This window comes from Apteryx mantelli, chromosome 3 (assembly GCF_036417845.1).
Source record: "Apteryx mantelli isolate bAptMan1 chromosome 3, bAptMan1.hap1, whole genome shotgun sequence".
NCBI classification, from domain to species: domain Eukaryota; kingdom Metazoa; phylum Chordata; class Aves; order Apterygiformes; family Apterygidae; genus Apteryx; species Apteryx mantelli.
The window spans coordinates 8,422,461-8,442,653 of NC_089980.1; the positions used below are offsets into that span (position 1 = coordinate 8,422,461).

At 50.7% G+C, this 20,193-nt stretch overlaps 1 protein-coding gene across 4 annotated transcripts in view; it reads left to right on the top strand.

The window, feature by feature from the left end:
* RRBP1 (ribosome binding protein 1) overlaps positions 1-15,563 on the top strand; it is a 73,226-nt gene extending 57,663 nt beyond the window's left edge. For 2 of the 4 annotated variants that reach the window (XM_067292639.1, XM_067292638.1), the window contains exons 7-24: positions 708-861; positions 3,157-3,295; positions 3,647-3,834; positions 4,127-4,164; positions 5,768-5,858; positions 6,348-6,440; positions 7,143-7,235; positions 7,337-7,417; positions 7,517-7,606; positions 7,783-7,875; positions 9,442-9,513; positions 9,741-9,836; positions 10,466-10,549; positions 11,904-11,993; positions 12,963-13,046; positions 13,739-13,837; positions 14,415-14,558; positions 15,059-15,563. In XM_067292639.1, the coding sequence (XP_067148740.1) occupies positions 708-861; positions 3,157-3,295; positions 3,647-3,834; positions 4,127-4,164; positions 5,768-5,858; positions 6,348-6,440; positions 7,143-7,235; positions 7,337-7,417; positions 7,517-7,606; positions 7,783-7,875; positions 9,442-9,513; positions 9,741-9,836; positions 10,466-10,549; positions 11,904-11,993; positions 12,963-13,046; positions 13,739-13,837; positions 14,415-14,558; positions 15,059-15,097 (1,768 nt within the window). In that variant the 3' untranslated portion in view covers positions 15,098-15,563. The remainder of the gene's footprint in view (positions 1-707; positions 862-3,156; positions 3,296-3,646; positions 3,835-4,126; positions 4,165-5,767; positions 5,859-6,347; positions 6,441-7,142; positions 7,236-7,336; positions 7,418-7,516; positions 7,607-7,782; positions 7,876-9,441; positions 9,514-9,740; positions 9,837-10,465; positions 10,550-11,903; positions 11,994-12,962; positions 13,047-13,738; positions 13,838-14,414; positions 14,559-15,058) is intronic. The other 2 variants (XM_067292640.1, XM_067292641.1) reach the window with 2 other exon arrangements.
* Positions 15,564-20,193: the final 4,630 nt, after the last annotated feature.

Genomic DNA, 20,193 nt, shown 5'->3' on the forward strand with positions numbered 1-20,193 from the left:
GGAAGGAAGCCCTGTTTGCCTTGAGCTGTTTTGATGCTGGAGCCAACAGATAGTGTGAGGAAGAAGGCAGCTCAGCATGGGCATGAGCTGAGAGATGCTCAGTGTGGTGCTGTCTGCACTCTGCAGCAGTCGTCAGGGGATAGATGCTTGGGGATGGAGACTTTTTCTCTCTGCTAACAGATTTAAGGTGCTGTGTAGGACTTTCCAGCTCTTGTAAGCTCATACTTTCTGACTTCAGAAGATTTCTAACAGGTTCTTTGTGTTTAAAACGAGTGATGCCACAGAGAACCAAGACCTGCTTGATTCATGTAGAATAAGCATGAGCTAGGTAGAGATATTTCACAGTCCTTTTTATAGAAAATAAGAAATAGCTGGTGATTAACAGCAGTAAAATAATTACTGACTGGACTCCAGATGCTTAGAGAACTTCCTCTTGTGTCTGGGAATGCAGATCCTCATGTTTTCTACTTCATAGGAAAGGAATGTCTCTTGTGACTGAAATGTAGCTTTTGAAAAGTGATTTGTCAACTCTTTCCACCACCCCCCCCCCATGAAGGACCAGGCGTGTCCTAGAAATAGGAAAATGCAACTGTTAAGATATTTCAAGTTCTGCGTCAAGCCCACAAGAGGTTGTATTCCCCCCGTAAGTAAAGCGAGGATACTCAGTTGGCCTGTGGGTTAAAATGACCCTGCTTTTCTTGGTCCAGGCAAAATGCTGAGCTGGCAAAGTTACGACAAGAATGCAACAAGCTGGCGAAAGAGCTGACTGAAAAATCCGAGATGCTGCAGCAAGAGGAGCAGCAGAAAAAGACCTGGGAAATCAAAGCAGTGGCCTCTGAGAAGCAGGTCGAGCAGCTACAGGTCAGACAGCCACCGGCAAATCTGCTCCCCTCGCAGAGAAGCTGCAGCTTGAGTTTACAGTAGGGAGATGTCTGGCTGGAGCAGGACAGGAGTGCTGGGGTTTGCCAGCTGTTTTCCCTCTGACCTTGTTTGGGTGGCTTAATCTCCATGTGTTTCTGGTCCTTCTCTCTTAAAACTGCATGCATGAGGGTGGACAGCAAAAGAGTTGGTTCGCTGCGGGAACCAAGCCCTTGCAATGTTCTTTGCGTTTGTGCCCTTATGAGTTGGGTTTGGGTGTTTTTGTGTTTTGTTTTTGTTCTTTATTGAAACGGGAGCTGGTTAGAGCAAAGGCACCAACCTTCAGAGAAAGTGCTTAATGTCAGGCAAGCACTGACTCCTCACTGCTGTCTTTGCAGCAAGGTAATCATAGAGGACACTGGCTATAAGAAATCAGGTTTTATTAATTCAGCTGTTCAGAGGTAAGGGGGAGTGTGTGCTCCTGCTGGTGTGCGCATGTATTCTGCCCACACCTGTCCACGCACGCACACACACACACACCCCTTACCCTACTAGATAAAATGTCCCGTTCCAGGGTGGTTAGGGGCTGGCAGCTTAGGCGTCATGCAGGATAACTAAATTCATGGGATCCGTGCAATGCATGGCCGTGGGAAGAACTTGGAGATGGAGTGGCTGGAAAAGGAGCTGCCTTGCAGATCTCCGAATTGCCTTCCCCACGTGTTAGTCTGTCAGGGGCAATGCACTCTTGTTACAGCATCACCAGAAAAACCCAGGGAGCCTGTGGCCCTGGTTAAAACTGTTCTTTTCACGCATCTGTGAAGCTCGTGAGGTTGGTGTGAATGGGTGAAAAAACAACAGGTCTGGAAGCACTGCTGGCTGGGGGATGAGGGCTTTCCTTGCAGCAGCACGGCAACCCCGTGGGCTCATCCGTCTCTCTTCCCTTCTTGCTAACAGCACGGTTGTCTGTAGAGAGCCCCTGGCCTTTCTTTGCCCCAGGAAATGTGATAGGAAGCCCCCCAGCCCCTGTCACGCTTGGGCCTGTGCTCACACCAAAGGGCTTGCTCTCCCTTTCTCTCTCAGCTCAGCTGTTTTTAAGCCTCATGTGCTCCCTTCCTGGCAGAGGAGGTAACGCTTGTGGCTTTTCTGTTGTCATCTGGGTGTGGCTGAGGTTTTCTGGGTGTTTAAAGGATATGTCCTGAATAGCAAGTGATGCGTTGAAGGTACCTGCGGTGATGGGGAGAGCGCAGGTTGTAAGGGTGCTCAGTAGCAACACCTAGAGCTCTGGGTTGAGGAGTGGTATCAAATCAAGGAAAGGAGGAATCCCACTTTTTCGGTGGTTCTAGAGGTATCATTCAGGCAGAGACTGGGCTGCTAGTTTGCCTTCCTCTTTCCCCTCCGCAAAGCATTTTGCGTTTGAAATGGTATGATTCATATTCAGAGAGCTGCCGGTTTTCAGCACGCTCCTCATATCCCTCACTCTGCTTTCCCCCTCGAAGTGCCTGCCTTGGCCAGGCCTCTTCTCTGCTGCTTTCTAAGGTGGAAAAAAGTCTTCTCTGGCCCAAACCACATAGAAAATTCCACTGCGTGTGGAAACACACGTCTGGATATCTCTAGGCACCTGACCTGCTAAGTGCCGTGGCAGTACCTCCCCATATCAGTTTGGGGCTTCAGCTGCCCACGCAGCATCTGCTTTCCATGAGCAAAGAAAATTGAGGATGATCTCCCTGTCGTAAAGAGCATCTGCCCCATCCTGAGTGATGGCTGGGTGTTTTCCTGCTCTCCCTCCAGCTGCACAGTGGCAGCTATGAATGCATTCGGTGAATGAAGCCACTTAGTGGCTGCGAGAGCAAATTAATAGCAAAAAAAAAAAAAGTTTGGCACTGTTTGCACATGCTCCCCGGCGTGGAGCATTTGGGCTCTGAGCATTGGCTGGGGCTTTGCAAAGGGGAGGCTTTCTGCAGCGCTGCCTCTGCTGGCGTGGTGTGTAAGAACCAGAGCTTTAAGAGGTTTTTCAGAGCTTAACTCTCTTTTCCAGGCTGGAGGGGAGGATGGCTGCAGTCAGTCGTCTTGGCCCAGAATTGAGACATTAGGGTGTTGTCTAATTCCCGCTTGAGGGCTGGCAAATTACAAAACAAGAGCACAAAGTGAATGCTTCTTCGTGCACAGGGAGCATGGGGGAAAGATGACTTAAACCCCCCAAAAGCACAGCTTAAAAATAGCACCATGTGACACAACTTTGCTTGGAACTGGCCAGGGTGCCTCACCTGCTGTTTAAAGCCTTCTCTTCCTGCCGTGCAGACTTCCCAAAGAGAGGTGGAGGCGACGCTGCAGAAGAGGCTAGATGAAGTAAGCGACGAGCTCCGCAAAACCCAGAGCAGCTACAAAAGCCTTCTAGCAGAGACAGAAAAGGCCAAAGGACAGCAGCAGAGCATTGCTGGTGAGGACCTGGACATGACACAGGGAGAGCTCTCTAGCAGCTGAAATAGGGAGCGGATTTTGAGCGCTGCTGTGAGCTTTGAGATGGTTCCTTGGTGGAGCTGGTCAGGGCAGGGTGAATTGACCCAGATGAGTTGGATCATCTGGTATCAGTGCAGGGAAGATGCCCGGCTTGTCCATGATTGTGGTTGGAGGATGAGGCCTTGGTTCTCTCCTGGGATGCTGCTCCAATGCCCCTCTCTTCTGCATGGCTGAGGCCTCTTTGCCCAAGAGCCCTGCTGGGGCAAGGGAGGGGAGTCTCTGAACGTGGTTGCACCTACTGTCTTGTGTTTCTCTCCTCTTCCACTAACAGAGCTGCAGGCCAAGCTGCTGAGCTCCGAAGCAGAGGTTAAAAGCAAATTGTCAGAGCTCGACAGCCTGAAGGGAAAACTGCAGGATGCCAGCTCAGAGAACATGAAGCTCGTGGAGAAGATCAAATCCATTGAAGCTCTGCTGGAAGCAGGCCAGATGAGGGAGGCAGAAAAAGACAGAGACTTGCAGGTCGTGTGCTCTTTTAATTTGGGGGCGGGAGCATGCAGGAGAAATGGTTCTCAGTGCCAGTTTGGGATGTGCAAGAGATGTGTTTGTACAGATCTGTTTGCAGCTCCCAGCTAGCAGCACATGGTTCAGCTCTTAGCACCAGCCCCAAGTAGATGTTTTGCATGGTGGCATTAGCACCTGTATTATCTTTGCAGATGGATCCCCTCTGGGATCCCCTCTGGGATGCTCTCTGTAAGGGCTGGTCTGCTTCGGGTCTCTGAGACAGGTAATGACAGTGATTTCTCTCTTCCAGGCAGCCAATGAAGCAGAAATGAAGCAGCTGCGGTTAAGGTGAGTTTAGATACTGTCTAACTCACAAAAGGCTGTCACAGCACCTAAAACTTGTCTGGATGTCCCAGATTTCCCCTGAGGGTGATCCCTATGGGTGAGGGCTTCCTGTTCCCTCTGTTCGAAGGGTGAGAGGGATTGTGAAGCTGGGAATTTGAGGTGAATCCTGGACAGTGCAGCTTTTACAGCATTAATCAGCTCTAGTGCTGGCCCCAAATAACAGCTAATCCGTTCTGAAGCAACACTTTAGTTGCTGTCAGGCACATGAAGGCTGACATCTCCTTAAAAACAGACTGGGGAAATGGTGTTGGTGCTGAAAGTGGCAGGGACCTCTGGATTTCGCTGATCCAAGACCCTACTCAAAGCAGAGACATCTAGAGCAGGCTGTTTGGGGCTGTTTCCAGGGAAGTTTTGAATTTTCCACCTTTCTGGTTCAGGGTTCCAGTGTTTGCTCCCTGCCCCCAATCACAGAATGACAGAGGTTGGAAGGGGCCTCTGGAGATCATCTAGTCCAACCCCCCTGCTCAAGCAGGGTTATCGAGAGCACATTACTTAGGACCCTGTCCAGATGACTTTTGAATATCTCCAAGGGTGGAGACTCCACAACTTCTCTGGACGACCTGTTCCAGTGCTCTGTCACCCTTACAGTAAAGAAGTTTTTCCTCATGTTCAGACAGAGCTTCCTGTGTTTCTGTTTGTGCCCGTTGCCTCTCGTCCTATCGCTGGCACTGCTCAAGAGTCTGGCCCCATTGTCTTTACACCCTCCCTTCAGATATTTAAACGCACATGGTGAAAAACAGTTTTCTGGCATCTAATTGGAATTTCCCATGTTGCTACTCATGCTCATTGCCTCTTGTCCGTCTGCTGGGCAACTCCGAGAAGGGTCTGTCTCTGTCCATGGGGGGAGGGTTTCTTGGGGGTAATCTTGGATGCGTCTGCTGCTAGCAAGCATCCAGCGTTCCTCAAAAGGAGGGCAGTTGTTCAATCTGACCAGAGGTTCTTGGTCTCCAAGAGATCTGGGCAATTCATGTTGAGGATCTGCATCTTCTTTGGTCTGCTCAGCTGAGACTCCTGTCAGGGTGGATGGTGGATCTGAGGGTGTGGAGGGAACCTGCAGGTTTTTATGTGTCTAGTTGGTGGCCCTGATTTATGGTTCCTCAAGATAGTAAGATGATGCTTTTAAAATGCAGAGCTGTGGACTATCTCAGCCTAATGAGCCGTGGAGGGGATGTGTTGGGAGCAATTTCAGTTACGTAACCTGGAATTTGTGGCCTTTGGATCAGGTTACTTCTTCTTCTTGTCCTGGATGTACAGCCAGCCAAGTACTCACTTGGTTGTTATTGCTGACAGGTCAGTAGGAAACTAGATCCCACAGAAAACTAGATCCCCCTTCAGCATTGCCGTGGTCTTTCATTTTTGCAGTTGTGATTTTTAGTCCCACAAGTGCAGCCTGCTCGCTTGCTCTCCCCGTGCAGCGGTGACTTCCTGCTGTTTGCAGAGCCTGGAGCAGACCCTGAGTAGGAAGGGCTGCAATCCCATTCTTGGGAGCTCACTACCTGGGAGGGGGGTGAAAACTGAAACTCACTCCTGCATCATGCTGTTCCAGGCTTGAAGAAAAAACAGGCCAGCTCTCATCCTTGGAAAGGGAAGCAGCAGAGCTGAGAGAGACAGTGGAGCAGCAGAAAACAAAAAACAATGTACGTGAGTGAACTGGATTCAGCTTTGGACACTGAAGATCTTTTCCTTCAAAAGCCAGATTTTCAGGGCGCAAACAAGGGATGACAACTCATCACAGTCAGCTAATGATCACTCTGTGGTGCAGCATGAGGCTCTTCCAGCCATGCAGAGCGTTGTGGGTGTTGTCTTGTCTGGCAGGAGACCCCTGGCAAGGTGCACAGCTCAAGTGCTTGACCTGATGGGCTTTGGCAGCAGCCAGTGGGCCACGTGGGTGGAGGTGTCTGTTCCCTGTCCAGCTGGGAGGTTTAGAACATAGTAAGCAGGAGAGATCCTATCCTGGCAGGGTCAAGGGGCTCTTTGGAGCTCTTGTCTCCACCTGGCTTCACTGTGCTCTGCTCCTGCAAAAAGGCCACTGCCTGAGCGTGTTGTGGAGCCAGTGCCAATGAGCAGTGTGATGGCCTTCAGTGTAACGTGTGGCTTGCTGCCTTCTGTATGTGTGGTCTTGACAGGACCTCCGTGAGAAGAACTGGAAAGCAATGGAAGCGTTAGCCACAGCGGAGAAAGCATGCGAAGAAAAACTATGTGCTGCCACAAAAGCAAAGGTGAGCTCTTTGGCAGTGATGCCAGTGTTGTAGGTGAAACATTCAGTCTCACCGAGCCATCAGAGTTGTTTGCCCTCGGTTGCCTGCCTCCACCTGAGGAGCAGTGCTGGCCTAATCCTGCTGGCAGCTTGTCCAAATCCCAGCTGAAGTTGGATTTTGTTCTTGTGAGTTGGTCTTCTTGTGCCTTGTTGTGCAGAGCTGGGGCATTCAGAGGACATCCCCCGGCTGGAAGGAGATAGATGTCAACAGCTTTCTGCTGCATCTTAGGCTTTTTTTGTCTTGAAGGACTTTTTTCTGCAGTGCAGGTCATGGTCAGGTAACCAGAAGCATGTGTGGGGCCTACTGAACAGAATAACACAGATCTTAGCAAATCCTTCTCTTGCTTCCAAGGTGGCAACATGGAAGAAAGTCAAATGATACTGTCAAACCAGCATAATCCCATTGACTTTTGGAGAGGAAATGGGAGTGCGTCCTCTGCTGTCTGGAGGCCTAATGAAAACATGCCCGAACTCAGAGTGCTGGGTAGACCAGGAGGTTTCACGGATTTTCGGTGGTAGTGATTTGCAGCGGTAGTAGTTTTCTCTGCCCGCTGGTTTTCCCGTGCCAGCTCACCCTTGGAGGCATAGAAAAGCAGGACTGGCATTTCCAGCCTGGCATGTGCACCTGAGGCCTCCATCCCAGGACAGCTTGTCTCTCTTGCAGGAAGAATCGGAGCAACAACTTGACACGCTCCAGATACGAACCAAGCAGATGCTGCTGTCTGCCTTCCCAGAAGTCGCCGTCTCCTCGCAGCAGGTAGGCATGTGCTTTTTCAGGTCCCTGCCACACAGGCATAAGAGACACCTAAGCAACCTTTCCTCTTCCCTTCCCCTCCTCCTCCTGTTTTTCAAACTCAGGATTATGATACGTGGCTACAAGAGTTTAAGGAGAAGGCAGTGGATGTGCTAAAGCAACACCTGACTGCAAGAGAGCACCTGGTAAGTGAAGGGGCTGGAAAGCAGAGGGGCAAAGGAGTGCTGAAGAGCCGCTCGTTTCTTTTCCTCATCTCTCCCTCCATCCCTCCCCTCTCCTTTCAGGATTCAGCACTTAAATTAAAAGAGGCGGAGGAAGCGCAAAGCACTTTACAAGCAGAATGTGAGCAGTACAGAGCTATCCTTGCAGAGACGGTAAGTTTGGTATTGCAGTGTCTGTGTCTACGTGGTCTTCAGTCCAGGTCCAGCACTGAGCTGCCTGTCCCCCTCACTTCCTCCAGCATGTCCAGGGCGTCCAGCCCTGACAGTGGCTGCGGTGCCCTCAGGAGGGCTGGGAGGAGGCTTGGTCTCAGCTGGGGCTTTGCCAACAGGAAGGGATGCTGCGAGACCTGCAGAAGAGCGTGGAGGAGGAGGAGCGAGTGTGGAAAGCAAAGCTCACAGTGTCTGAAGAGGAGCTACAAAAGGTGCGTGTTTTGGGTCTGTTGTTCATGTGTAAAGGCTCATGGAGCTGGACTCTTAGAGTAGAGGGACTGTTGGCTATGAATCAGATGGTGACCCTAATTGTTCTTTCCAACCTTGAATTCTTGAAACATGGGGGCTTTCTCTCCTCCCCAAATCCATCCTTCTTGTCACAAAACTGAGAATCCCACCTCACTTGGGAGCTAAGCCTCTCTTCCTGTTGTGGTGAGCCACAGGTTATACCCTCCTCCTCCTCCTGGATCCCACCTTGCTGTCTGATGTGTGCCTAGATCCTTCCAGTGGAGCTGGAGGAATTGTTCCAGGTTTCCACTTCAGTCATGGTAGTTAGGAAACCATGTTACTGCTTCAGTGATCCAAGTTCTGCAGCTTGGGAGTCTGGCTTGAGTCCTCCTGGTGGGAAGAGTCCCCTGGCTTGACTGCAGCAGAGCACGTGCAGTACTCCTAGAATCCCATTTTTAGAAGAACTTGGCTTGCTTTCAAAGTCTGGGTTGACCTTGGTGTTGGTTGAGGCTTCAGAAAGGAGCTGAAGTCCAAGCCACATGCTGTGCACTGTTTTTGCTCCAGCTGTTTGCTAACTCTGGGTACGCTCTTACTGGTTAAAACACCAGCTGGCAGCTGCCAGAGAGCTGCTGCTGCCCAGGAGTTTCAGGGGGAGCATGTTTCTTGAGCTCTTGGGGCTTAGCTGGTGTCTAGGAGAACTTGGTTGATCATGCCTTCTTGCAAAGCTGACTTATCTCCTTCCTTTTAAATGCCGAACTGAAGTTACTTTTCACAGTCTGGTTGCTCCCCGTCACATGGGGTTAAGTTAAGTTAATTGAGACTGCAAAGAGGTGGGGGAGCTATTGTACAAGAGGTCTTTAAATTCTCAGCCTGTTGCTGGCTTGTGAAGTCCCAGTGCTGCCAGCTGCCTTGCACCGAAATCTAGCGTAGGATTGCATGGAGGTGACGTGGCTGCTGGTGTTTATGGACAGCATGGCCAGCGTGCGTGATAGGATGAACATCATAACTAGGGCAGGCCCCAGGGCTGTTCTGTGTCTCTGTGGAGAAAAGATGAATTCCTTTATTGCAAAGTATTCAGCAACGTGAAGTCCTCTTCAAAAATAAATCCAGGTTTAAATGCGAACCCCATGCCTTGAGCTTTTGGATAGCGTGGCTTTTCTTAATAGCAAAACCCATGATGCCTCATTGGAAAAAATACCTCGCTGCTTCCAAACCAAAGGCACTTTCGATAGGAAACTTGCACTGGGTTTGGTGCCAGCTTCACGGGTGTTGAAGGCTGACTGCAGCCAAGTCCTGCAGGCAAATCTATTACCTTACTCCACAATTTACAGCCTCAGCTTGTTGGACTAAAGCTTCCCCTCGGAAGAGCAGCTCCTGCTGGCTGCAGGCCGTGGAGCTCCAGTGTGGTGTTGGGACTCTTTTGTGCTTGAGTGCAGGATGAAGTGAGAGAGGTGTGAGCGAACCACTGGGCAGTTTTTAGTTGTGTGAAACATATTCGGGATCTAAGTGAAATGCTATTTACTGACCTTTTCTGATTGTTTCTGGCTTAGTCACAAGTCCAGCTGAAATCCCTTGAAGACATGGTGGAGAAGTTGAAAGCAGAGCTGCAGAGCACAGACCAGGTAGGTTTTTTGGCTACTGGAGAGGGTTCAGGCTGTGCCAGGGCCCCTTGTATGCCCTGCACAGGTGCCATATGGATGTGTGTTGTGCTTCGGTTGAGTCAGGGTTGGTCTCCTGACTTGCCCTGGGGAAGGTATGCTTGCAGCGTGGGATGTGTTTGGGATGCTGTTGTCCAAGTGTTGCACCTAAACACAATCAAATCCCTCTGCTTTCTTTCCTTTTAATCCAGCTAAAGGAATACATCTCTCTTCTGGAAGCACAGCTGCAAAATCACCTGGAGACAGCCAGTTCTGAACGCCAAAACTATACAAAAGAAGTTGAAGTTGTAAGTGTCGTGGCTGTTGCTCTCTTACATTGCTTTTCTCGTTCTTCTAAGCCTGATTCATCCCTCATCTGCATCAGGGGGCTTTATGGGGAGTGCCCTGGGCCTTCACAGCTTTGCGAATCAGAAGGGAAAGGTAGATGGAGATGTATGCCCCAGTCTGGTTTGTAGACATTTTATGTCAGGAGATTCATTGGTAGGGGGTTGAGGCAGGGGGATCTGTATGGAGATGTTATCTGCTGCTCCTTGGTGGCCTGCAGACTGCGGGATTTCTGTGGCTCGAGCAAGGCAAAGCTGCTTCGCTCTCTCTGAGCAGGCTTCAGCAGGCAGGTTAACAAGTGATGCCATCATGGCCTCTTTGAGAAGATGTTGTGTTAAAAAAATGGTTCCCTGGGCCAAAGGGCTCTGAAACCAAGTGTATAAATGAACTGCTTTCCCCTGCCCCGCCAAGACCCCTGGGGTGACAGGGCTAGGGGACAGGAGGGCAGCAAGGCAGGGTAGAGGGGGCCACAGCTGGGCTGAGTGGTTGTGTGACATTGCGGGGTCTGCAGGGGCTTGGAGGGGTGAGTGGGAGGAAAAACTGAAGCCCTAAGTCTATCGCTTGCTCTCTGTTTTCTGTTTCTCCTTGTCAGTTGAGGCAGCTCTTATCAGAGTCCCAGGAGCAGCTGGAGGCAGCGAAGACAGAAATGCAGAAGCAGAGCAAGGAGCTGGCCCTGGTAAGGGGGGACACTTGCAGCCTCACTGCAGGGACCAGTACACCTGCATGCAGGATGGCTGCTTTGCCGCGGGGCAGTTTGCAAGCTGCGATGCAGGGCTGGTCCGCCTGGTGGCACCTTGCTCCTCACCGCACGTTTGGAGAGGGTAGGAGCATACAGCCAGGACGCAGGTGAACTTGGTACTTCTGCACACAAAACTCATCCAGTTTTCAAAGTGGATGTTTGTGAGCTAGGAAAAGATTATATTAGCCTGCCTTTCTTCCTGTGAAGGTAGCTGGGAAGGAAGGGAGAGCAGCAAGGCTTAAGCAAGCTGGCGTGTAGCAGAAACCCCAGCTCTTGCTGCGTTGGACTCTGTGATTGCAGCCCCTGGGGCGGGCAGAAGGTTGGGTCCATCAGTCCCCCCTTGGGTGGGAAGACCTAGGTCGTATGTCCCATGTGTATATGAATCACTTAAAAGATTTGAGGATGAGGCGAAGTTTCTGCAGGTAAGTGGGAGAGAGGGCTGGGATGGAGGGCTTGGAGAGCCAAAAAACTGCCAAAATTATGAGGGCTTTTGGATTTTAATTACACTTTTTGGTTGTGAAACAGCAGCTGCTGCTTTGCCTTCTAATATTTAAATGTTTCATTCTTTGGAGGCTAAGCTCGCCCACGAGGTCTAGGAGTCTTTTAGTGTCACGCTGCAGCCCTTCAGGGCTTCCTTAAGCCCTGTTGCAGTGAGCAAAGGGTCAGGAGATGTCCCCGTTCAAAGCTCTTGTTTTTAGAATTTTGAGGTGGTATCGCTGGTTTGCAGACCTGCTCAGAGCAGTGCAAGCCAGGAGGCACCACCTGGTGCCTCGGGTACGGCTTCTCTCAGGTGCTGCAGCTCTTCTGAGCATTGCAGCCATTATCGTCCAGCTCACTTAAGCCCGTGCAGCCCTTTCCTCTAGAGAGAGCTTGCTGCTGGGTAGTCATTAACTTTAATTAAATGGGCAAGCAGTTGTAAGTATTGAACGCATCTGTGTTCATCCAGCAACCTTCCCTTCCTTCTGAACACACCACCCTGCCTTGGCTGCTTCATTTAACAGCCCGACTGTGTCAGTACAAACCTTTGGAGCGGTTTTAAACCAAAGGGCTGAGTGATTAACTAAGAGGAGATGAGGTGGGAGCAGGTCTGCACACCTAGGAGCCATAACGTCTTAAACTGCCCAGGTTAGATACAGTTTGTCTAGCCGAACCAGAGATCATTTTTCCAAACGTTTTGGCTCATGTGCAAGCAAAAAAAACAATGAGCATTGTCTGTAGGTCCTTGCAGGTCTTACAATGGCTGCTGTGTGTGGGTGTGTAACTGAGCCAGGCTTGCTGGTCCTCCTTGCAGGTCAGGCAGCAGTTGAGTGAGATGAAGAGCCACGCGCAGGATGGAGTAGTGGGGTTACAAGCTGACCAAAGCGAGCCCGCGCCCCTCGAGGTTAGGGTGGTGAGACTGCTGCCCATGAAGGCACTGACCTCTAACCGTGTCCCTTGTCCTGTGTCACCGTCTCTAACAGCATGGAAACCTGCACGTGGCTTTGCTCCGGGTGGGGTTGTCTTTTGTCCCGCATGTGTGGCGCATGTCCACCAAGGTCCCGGGAAGCCAGACCCCGGCCCCCTTAACCACCCATCCTATTTCCGCTGGAAGAGCGTCACCATCTGGCTTTCCTGATGTCGTCCCCCTTGGGGGGACAGGGGCAGGCTGGTTTGGGGAAGCAGGCAGGAAGCGCTGCTGCAGGGACACCGCGAACCCTCGACCAGGCTCCGCCACGCGCTGAACCAAGAAGGGCGTTGCTTGGGTTGCCTTGGAGGAAGCCCAGACCCCAGCAAGGAGGAGGACTCCCTGACACAGCTGGGCTGCGAATCCTTCCCCGTTGGAGGCCTCCTCTGGGGTTTAGGATTACAGAGCCCATATCAGTGTAAAAGCTCTGTCCACCTTGCTGGAGTCAGACTGAAGGAATTAGCAGTGACTGTTGTCTTTCAGGCTAACACCTCTTGCTGGTAGCTGGCTGCTGCCATGGGCAAGACTCCGTTTCTCTCTTGTAATCCCATTAACTGTGGAGCCTTCCCCAGGGCACTGTTCATCTGGCGCAGTGTGGCCACTGGTTGGATACGTCCTCCGCTGTGTTTCGCTTCCTGTCCCAAGTCCCAGCTTGTGCTGCCTTGCGAGCAGGCACAATTTGGCAAAGCAAAATTGAGCTCTGGGCCTGCCATCGGCATCCTCTCGGCTTTTGTGCAGAGAGGAGGGGATACCGGTGCCTACGGTCTTTCCGTGCCTTGGGAAATGCTCCAGGTTTTGTTTCTTCTGTGTAGCTCAGCTTTCATGGTAGTGTCCCCACTCACTGATCTCTGTCCTTAGTTCTTTTTTTTCATATTTTTTCTGGGTCTTTTCTCTCTCTCAATGCAGCTGAAAACTCAGCTAGAGCATAATGAAGCCCTTGTGGAGAAGGAGCAAGCGCTGAGGCAGAAGTTAGCACTGGAACTGGAGGAAGTAAGTTGGACAGAGGCGAGGAGGGGACAGCAGCTTGCTGTCAGAGCTGGGGATCAGCCCCAGAGCTGTGGAGGGGCCATGGGCAAGCTCCTCTGCAGAGGGAAGGGCCCTTTCTGCCAGCATCCATGACTGTCTTACAGAGGATTTATGGCTAGGTTGGATCTGCAATCCCTGCTCTGATGTGGAGCATACGGGAGCTTTGCCCCCGGGCTGAAATGTAAAGCAGAGTCAGCTTTCCTCCGAAGCTTTCGAGTTCTTGGCTAATAGAGCCCAAGAATTAATTTGAAGTTTTCCCCATCCCTGCCTTCATCTGGGACATTGCCACACTTTGCCTCATGCCTCTGGAGCAAAGGAGACTTCTTACAGCAGCTGTGCCAAAGCCACCATGCAAACACCCCAGTTGCTGGACCCTGAAAGTGCCCCCTTCCAAGTCTCCCCTTTTTTGTCAGCACTTTCCCTTGAGGATTCAGGGCTTTAACTGGGCTTCATACTGCTTCTGGAGAGAAATGCCATCTTCGAATAGCAAACCCAACACATCCAGCCATCTGACTGCAGCTGTATAATCTAGCGCTTCATCAGAGGTAGACCCACCTGGGACTGGGGCCTTGCTAGCTCACTGTATGGAGGTAGGATGCGGGAGATATCTGCTATCATTAGCTAGTGTGTTAATTGAGCATGTTTCTCTCTTCCAGGCACAAAGCTCTGCATGCAGTTTGCAAGCAGAGCTGGAAAAGCTGAGGTTGGCTGAAAATGCAGCAACTTCTGACATGGAAGAGGCCCAGCATCTCAAGGTGATTTGGCTGCCCTGGTTTCTTGTGCTTGGTGTTGAGGCAAGACAGCAAAAGCCTTGGCAGAGCAGGACTGCGCACATGGTCTATCTTTGTTGGGGATGCTGGGGCAACATAGATGGTTCCCATGCAAGTAACTCCCTGCCCCAGGCCTGGCTGTGAGCTTCAGCATGGCTGAGGGGTGAAGCAGGATGGAAATCACAGTCCCTAGATCTGTGTTGGCCAAGATGAAAAAGGGAGGGGGGTGATGCCCTGAGCTGGCTTTCTTAGCAAGCAATCTTGCTGGCTGGGCTTTCCATGTATTGGGAAATAATTCTGCTCCTGTGAGGTTGGCTCAGCCCAGGCATCTCCTGGGTTTGCCAGGGAGCCAGCGCGAGCCATGGCTGCATCCCTGCAGCATGGGGTGATGCTTGGCCCTTCCGGCGTGGGAGGGAGCTGGATGTGCCTCCAGCTCTTGGTCACCAAGACTGCTCAGTGCAGACCCACTGTGATGGGGTGGGGGGAAGGACTGTGTCACCTGCAAACAGCCCAGACTGCAAAGGCAGGCTCACATGGATGGCTTCTTTCAACTCCTGTGTAGGAAAGACTTGAAAAAGAAAAAAAATTAACAAAGGACTTGGGCCGGGCAGCAACCAAACTACAAGAGCTACTGAAGGTTACCCAGGACCAACTGGCCAAAGAGAGAGAAACAGTGAAGAAATTGAAAGAACAGCTTCAGGAAACGGTATTTTTTTCCAGGAGCTGGGATTGGGGACTGAGCCCTTGGCTGGGATGGCATCTGGAGTTAGATGAGGTGGTAGGACGGCCCCCATGAGCATCCGGCCGTGGTTGGGTGGGAGAACAACTCAGCCCTTTGTGACTGGGAGGAAAGCTCAGGGCTGGAGCGAGTTCTTGCTGGGTGTTGCTGGGAAGGGCTGTGAGCAGAACCGACCTCTATCATGCTGGAGGCTCCATCCTTCTTCTTGACACCAGTGGAGGCCACAAGGAAATGTGTGTCACATGGTTGTCAAAAAGTGGAGGCAATGTGGTGCTTACTGCCAACAACTATCTTGGTGGCTCTAGGCAACCCATGGGACTCACTCTGCTAGAAGGGGGTTGTCACGATTTTGACTGTGTGGAAGGGAAGATCTGACCAGTCTGTAAAATGCTGTGCTACTTAAGCTGCTATGAAAGTAAGAAGTTAGATCCAGCTGAGTAACCCATCTCTCTGCTTTTATTTTCCAGGGGGAAGAGGATGGTTCAAAGGAAGGGACTTCAGTTTGATCACTCTGTGACCTAGAACTTACTGTTCAACTTACCAAAATGCCTTACACATTCCTAAAATAAAAATATATGCTCAATTTACTGTAGATAAAGATACAAGCCATTAGTGACTCAAAACCTAATTTTGAAACCTTAAAAATACCAGTAAACACTGCAGGTATACGTTTGTAAGAATCTTCATACTGTTTTGTACAACTATTGCCCTGGAAGCCACTCTGACCGTGTCGGGGTGGGCGCTGGGCTTCGACCCTTCTGTAGCAGCAGAATCCATGAATGTGTGAAAATGGAAGACTGTATTTGTACATCAATCAGTGCAATTATTTTTTTTGGAGTGAAAGAAGTGTGAAAGGAAGGCCCATGACCATATGATGGAAGGAAGCCTCTCTCTCTGATGGGGGGGCTCTTGGCACGTATCCTTTTGTGTATTTCTGGGTGTTGATGCAATTAAACTGATGTTGTAGTGAAATGAGCTTGTCCTTGCTTTCTTCTTCTGGATTTATTTATTTATTTATGTTTGTTTGTTTTAAGCTTCCAGGTTACGTAGGTGTATGGGATCTCTGAAGAACGACCCCAGTTGTGCTAGAAGGGAATCCTCTATTCCCACCATTCCTTCCTGTGGAGTAAAAACAGGGGGAACAGCTCTTACAGGGATGTGAGCAAAAGGGAAAAAAGTTTCCTTCGAGCCACGTGTACTTCTTGTGCTCTAAGTGCAGCTTGGAGTGCCCTTGCTTTTGCTGCAAAGCAGTGGGTGAGGGGGGGGAGGAGGCCTTGGTGGAGGAAAGTATGCTGGAGGTGACGTGTCTGCAAGCGTGGAGCTCCGAGCGTGTTGCCCGGCAGAGGGAGCACAGCACCAGCCATGGCTAGTAGCCAGCAGTGGGAGCTGTGCTTAGGTTTCCCTTGCAATTTGTCCCTGCCCATGCTACGTGGTGGTCCTTGCTTGCTGCCAGGTTCTCCAGTGTTCAGCTCTTGCCTTCTCGTGGCTTTTTTTTTTTTTTTTAAGGCCTTTTTTTTTTTTAGGAAGTGGCAGAAGCCACGTGACCGCTTGGTGCCTGTCTCCCCACAAGAAAGCGGCTGAGCCTGATGCTGACATCAGCTGGCCTGGAGAGAAGGGAAGGAGGGCCCTGAAACACTTGGTTCCTCCAGGGTTTGTGAAAAGCAGGGGTCAGGAAGGGGCTGAGAGCAGGACCTGCGAGCAAGTGCCTGGGTTGAGTGTGGTGCAACGTTGCAGCTCTGGCAGCTTGTGCCTCTTCCCTTTAGGAAAACCACAAAACACTACGGTTGCTGAGAAAAGCTGAGATGTATTGGATGCCTTGGGCTTAGGCACCCTTTTATCTGGGGTTCACTGGCTCTTTGCTAATTGAGGTTTGGCAAGGGCTGGTTCGTCCCAGCTTTATGCTTGAAGTCCAGGCATGAGATGCCTCTGAGCCTATCAACACTCATTGCAGAAATGGCCCCAGTGCTTTCAGCAGAGCGCTGCAGGAGCTGGTGGGGAGCTGCAAGGAGGAGGCGTTAACACGGAGTTTTGGCTGGTCTTGCAGGGCTTCCCCTCCATTGCCGCTCTCTGTCCAGCGTGCATTTCCTTGTAGGCTGGGAGTGGGACCTGTGGGATGCCTGGATGTGTGGCTGTGCTGGCTGGAGAAAGCTTCCTCCCAAACCCTCCTGCGGGTTCCCTGCCCCACCAAAACAGCACTGACCTATCCCTGTGCTTCACCAAAACCTTGACCCCAGGGATGGCGGTGCCAGATGCCAGGTCCCTGGGGTCAGGGCATCTCCCACTCCTTGTATCAAGTGGTGGCTGGGCAAAGTTGGTGTTTGCACTCATGTCATGGGAAAACTGGGTTCTAAAAGTCCTCTGATGAGCACAACTGAGAGTTGGGTGTGGCTAATGTGATGGGACATGCTAAGTAGGCTTGGGCCTCTGTCAATGTTTGGCTTTTGGTCTGTAGACTTTTGGCTTTTAACATTCCCCCAAAAGGAGATAGATAACTCTTGGATTTACCAGGATTGCAAAAAAAAAAAAACAACCCCAAACCATGTGTGTTGTGCTGTTAGTGTTGGGGTGGCCATCCCCTTTGACAAGCAGTTTGTGGGACAGCCCCAAGTAACAGGCACAATGAAGTGATGAAATCCTTTGGTTTTCTCACTTTGTTCTTTTGCAACAGTGATTTCCTTTATTGTGAGCATTTTTGCAAAACAGACCAAAATAATCAAGTGATAACACAAGCACAGTAACAAAGCCCCCAAAACACACAGTCAGCAAGAAGGCAGCGGGCAGCATCACAAGTACACAACAGGGCCAGCTGCATGAGCTGGGGGGGGGGGGGCTTCAAAAGCTGCACAAGAGTGGAGTTGGCATCCTTAACATGTAGGATATGACACCCTTCCGGGACATCTCCTAGTTTCCTAGTTGGCTTTGGGGTGGGGGGGGGGTGCTGGTGCTGGTGCTGGTGCTGGTCTCGTTAAGCGAAGATGATGATGAAAACAAGTCTCATGAGGGAAAGATGTTACAACCCCATGAAGTCTTGCAGCCAGGTGCTTTTTAAAGAGCCAACAATTGCCCAGCTGTGGCGATTTCACATGGGAACCATGGCTCCTTCTGCTGATTTCAGCCATGGCCAGCGCTATCTTTTCAGCCTGGGTAGATGGGCTTATTAGCCACAGTTTAGATGCTCAAGTTCACCTTTGTTTGAGCAGCTAAATATTGCTATTACCTGTCCAACACACACCCCTCCCCTCATCTGCTGCTTGCATTCAGGGCTGAATTATCAGGCTCCATCTCCCCATCCCTTTCCTCTCCCCAGTTTCCCAGTAATGGACCAAAAAAAAAACCACCAAAAAAAGGCTTTTGGAGAACCGTTGCCCACATCAGTACTTGAAGAGGTCTCCACCAGCTTTGCTCCTGCTGCAGCCAAGCTACACTACTTGTGCATGGCTGTGGTCCAGCTCCAAGCTGCAGCCATCACCCCAAACTGGCACCTGAATGCCTTCATCTCACCTGGGGATGGGAAGGCTCCCTTCTTCGTTCCTCCACCTTGCAGTTGGGCCAGATCACATGCCAGCTGGATTTGCTTGGTGCCGCTAGGCTGGTGTGGGGAAGCTCTTGGTGCAGGGAGAGCTCCTTTGTCACACTGGCACCCGGTGCCTGTCACGGGGACTCATTTCCGCAGCGCTGCCTGGTGTGGCTTGTTCTGTGCCAAGGAAGTGCAGCTATCACTGTCTAACAAAGGTAGCCTGGCTCAGTAGACGTTGCACAGAGCTGCTGTCTTTGCTTCCCCACTCCACTTCCCTGAAGGCAGGTGGTCAGGATCTTGAAAATTTTGCTTAGCTAAAAATTAGATGTCTAAGGGCCATTTTTTTGGATGCGGTGCTGGAACCCAAAGAAATTGCTGTGCAGCATCATGCAATCAGGTTATCTACTGGCCTTACTATGCATCTCAGTTCCAGGGCATTTCTTTTGATGGTGGGACTCCACTCCTTTGGAAGAAGCAGCCCTGAATCACTTCACTTTTTTCTTGTTCATGCAGTCCTGTTAGAAAGTAATTTCTCTCCCCAGCAACTGGCCCTGCCATAGGAAATGTCCCTTGTGCCATGGCTCATTGCTTGTCTTGCCTTTTCAAAAGGTCAGGATGATTTGGGAAAAACTTTTAACAGAGGATTTGAAACAGTCACAGGAGGAAACACCTTTCTGTCCTTTTCATCCTTGCCAACTTCAGAAGGGCAAAGGACCCGGGGAGATGGTAACGTTTGGCCCACTGACTCCCTGAGGTGGACAAATCAGAAGCATCATGATTCACATCTGCAGGTTAACAGCCACTGCCACCACTGGCATCCAGGACTACCCTTTCAAAGAGACCTCAAGGCTTCCTGTGAGGATCCTAAAAGCAGCCAAAGCCACTTAGATCAGCTGTAGCTGGGAGAGATTATACCCAACCAAGGCCCAAAGGGTCTGCATGTGCCTCTTACTGAGACCTCCCATTCCTCAAAGTACTAGGATTAGGGCACTTTGCACCTCAGTCTTTAATCTTAGGGGTTTTCAAGTTGTCCTGCCTTCCAGATCTGACTTCCTTCTCCCTTTGTGGGGTCTCCTGCTCAGTTTTCTGACCAAGAAATGAAATCCTAGGCAGAAGTCCACCATGACTTCACTTGGGCTGGGTTTCTCTGCAGAGATGCCTGCAGTCTGGAGGCTCTACCTATCAGTTGAATCCTGGCTGGGAGTTCCCTTTGTTTGTTAGGCAGCACCACTCCCACTGTGTCACCAGGTCCGGTTTTCTTATCTGAACCTGGACTTTAGACAGATACCAGTACCGCAGACACTTAAGCAAGGAGGAGCTTTTTATGGGGATGATTATCCACTTGGGCAAATTCAGAGCCAACTGAAACATATGCTAAAGGCACCTGTAGAAACTGATTCCTGTTCTCAAACTCAAAAAGCTTCATTCTGGTGGCTCTCTTAGTGTTAGAAAACCTTGTGCTTTCCACCCTGTGACCTGTGAGGGTGCCAAGTTAGAGCCAGCAGTCAATGCTTGCCATCAGTTAAAAGTTTCAACTATGAGTACAGCCAGAGAAGACCCATGCTGAGTTAGGGGATGGACCATTACTTCCCTGCTCCCACAGATGAAACACTGCAGTGCACTGCTCTGCTTCAGCAAGCTGAGGATGCAGCCTTCAGAGGACATGCATGGACAGTACATCTACCTCTGCACATCAAGCAAAAGCTTGCAGTCCAAGGACAGACTGTATTTGCACGAGTTTTGTTGGGCTGGCTTCAGAAAGCTCCCGCCGGTCTTGTAGGGAAAGCAGCACAAGATAAAACTGATGCATGCTGGATTTTTCCTAGTCAGACTGTAAATACAGGATGCATTCCAGGAAGCTCCCCTCCCCATGGAAATCTGGGTCTGAAGCCAAAAAGGAAGAGACCAGGTGCTGTCAGGGAGATAGAGCCTGCAGCAGGCTGGCATTCACCTGGCTGTTAACGGGGTGCAAGGCCAAAGAGGGTATACACTATGCAGACAAATGAACACGCTTTCTGCCCCACGCTCTCCACCTCCATCAGCTTCTCTTTCCAGGCTGTGTTTCCCCAATCCTTTCCCACTCCA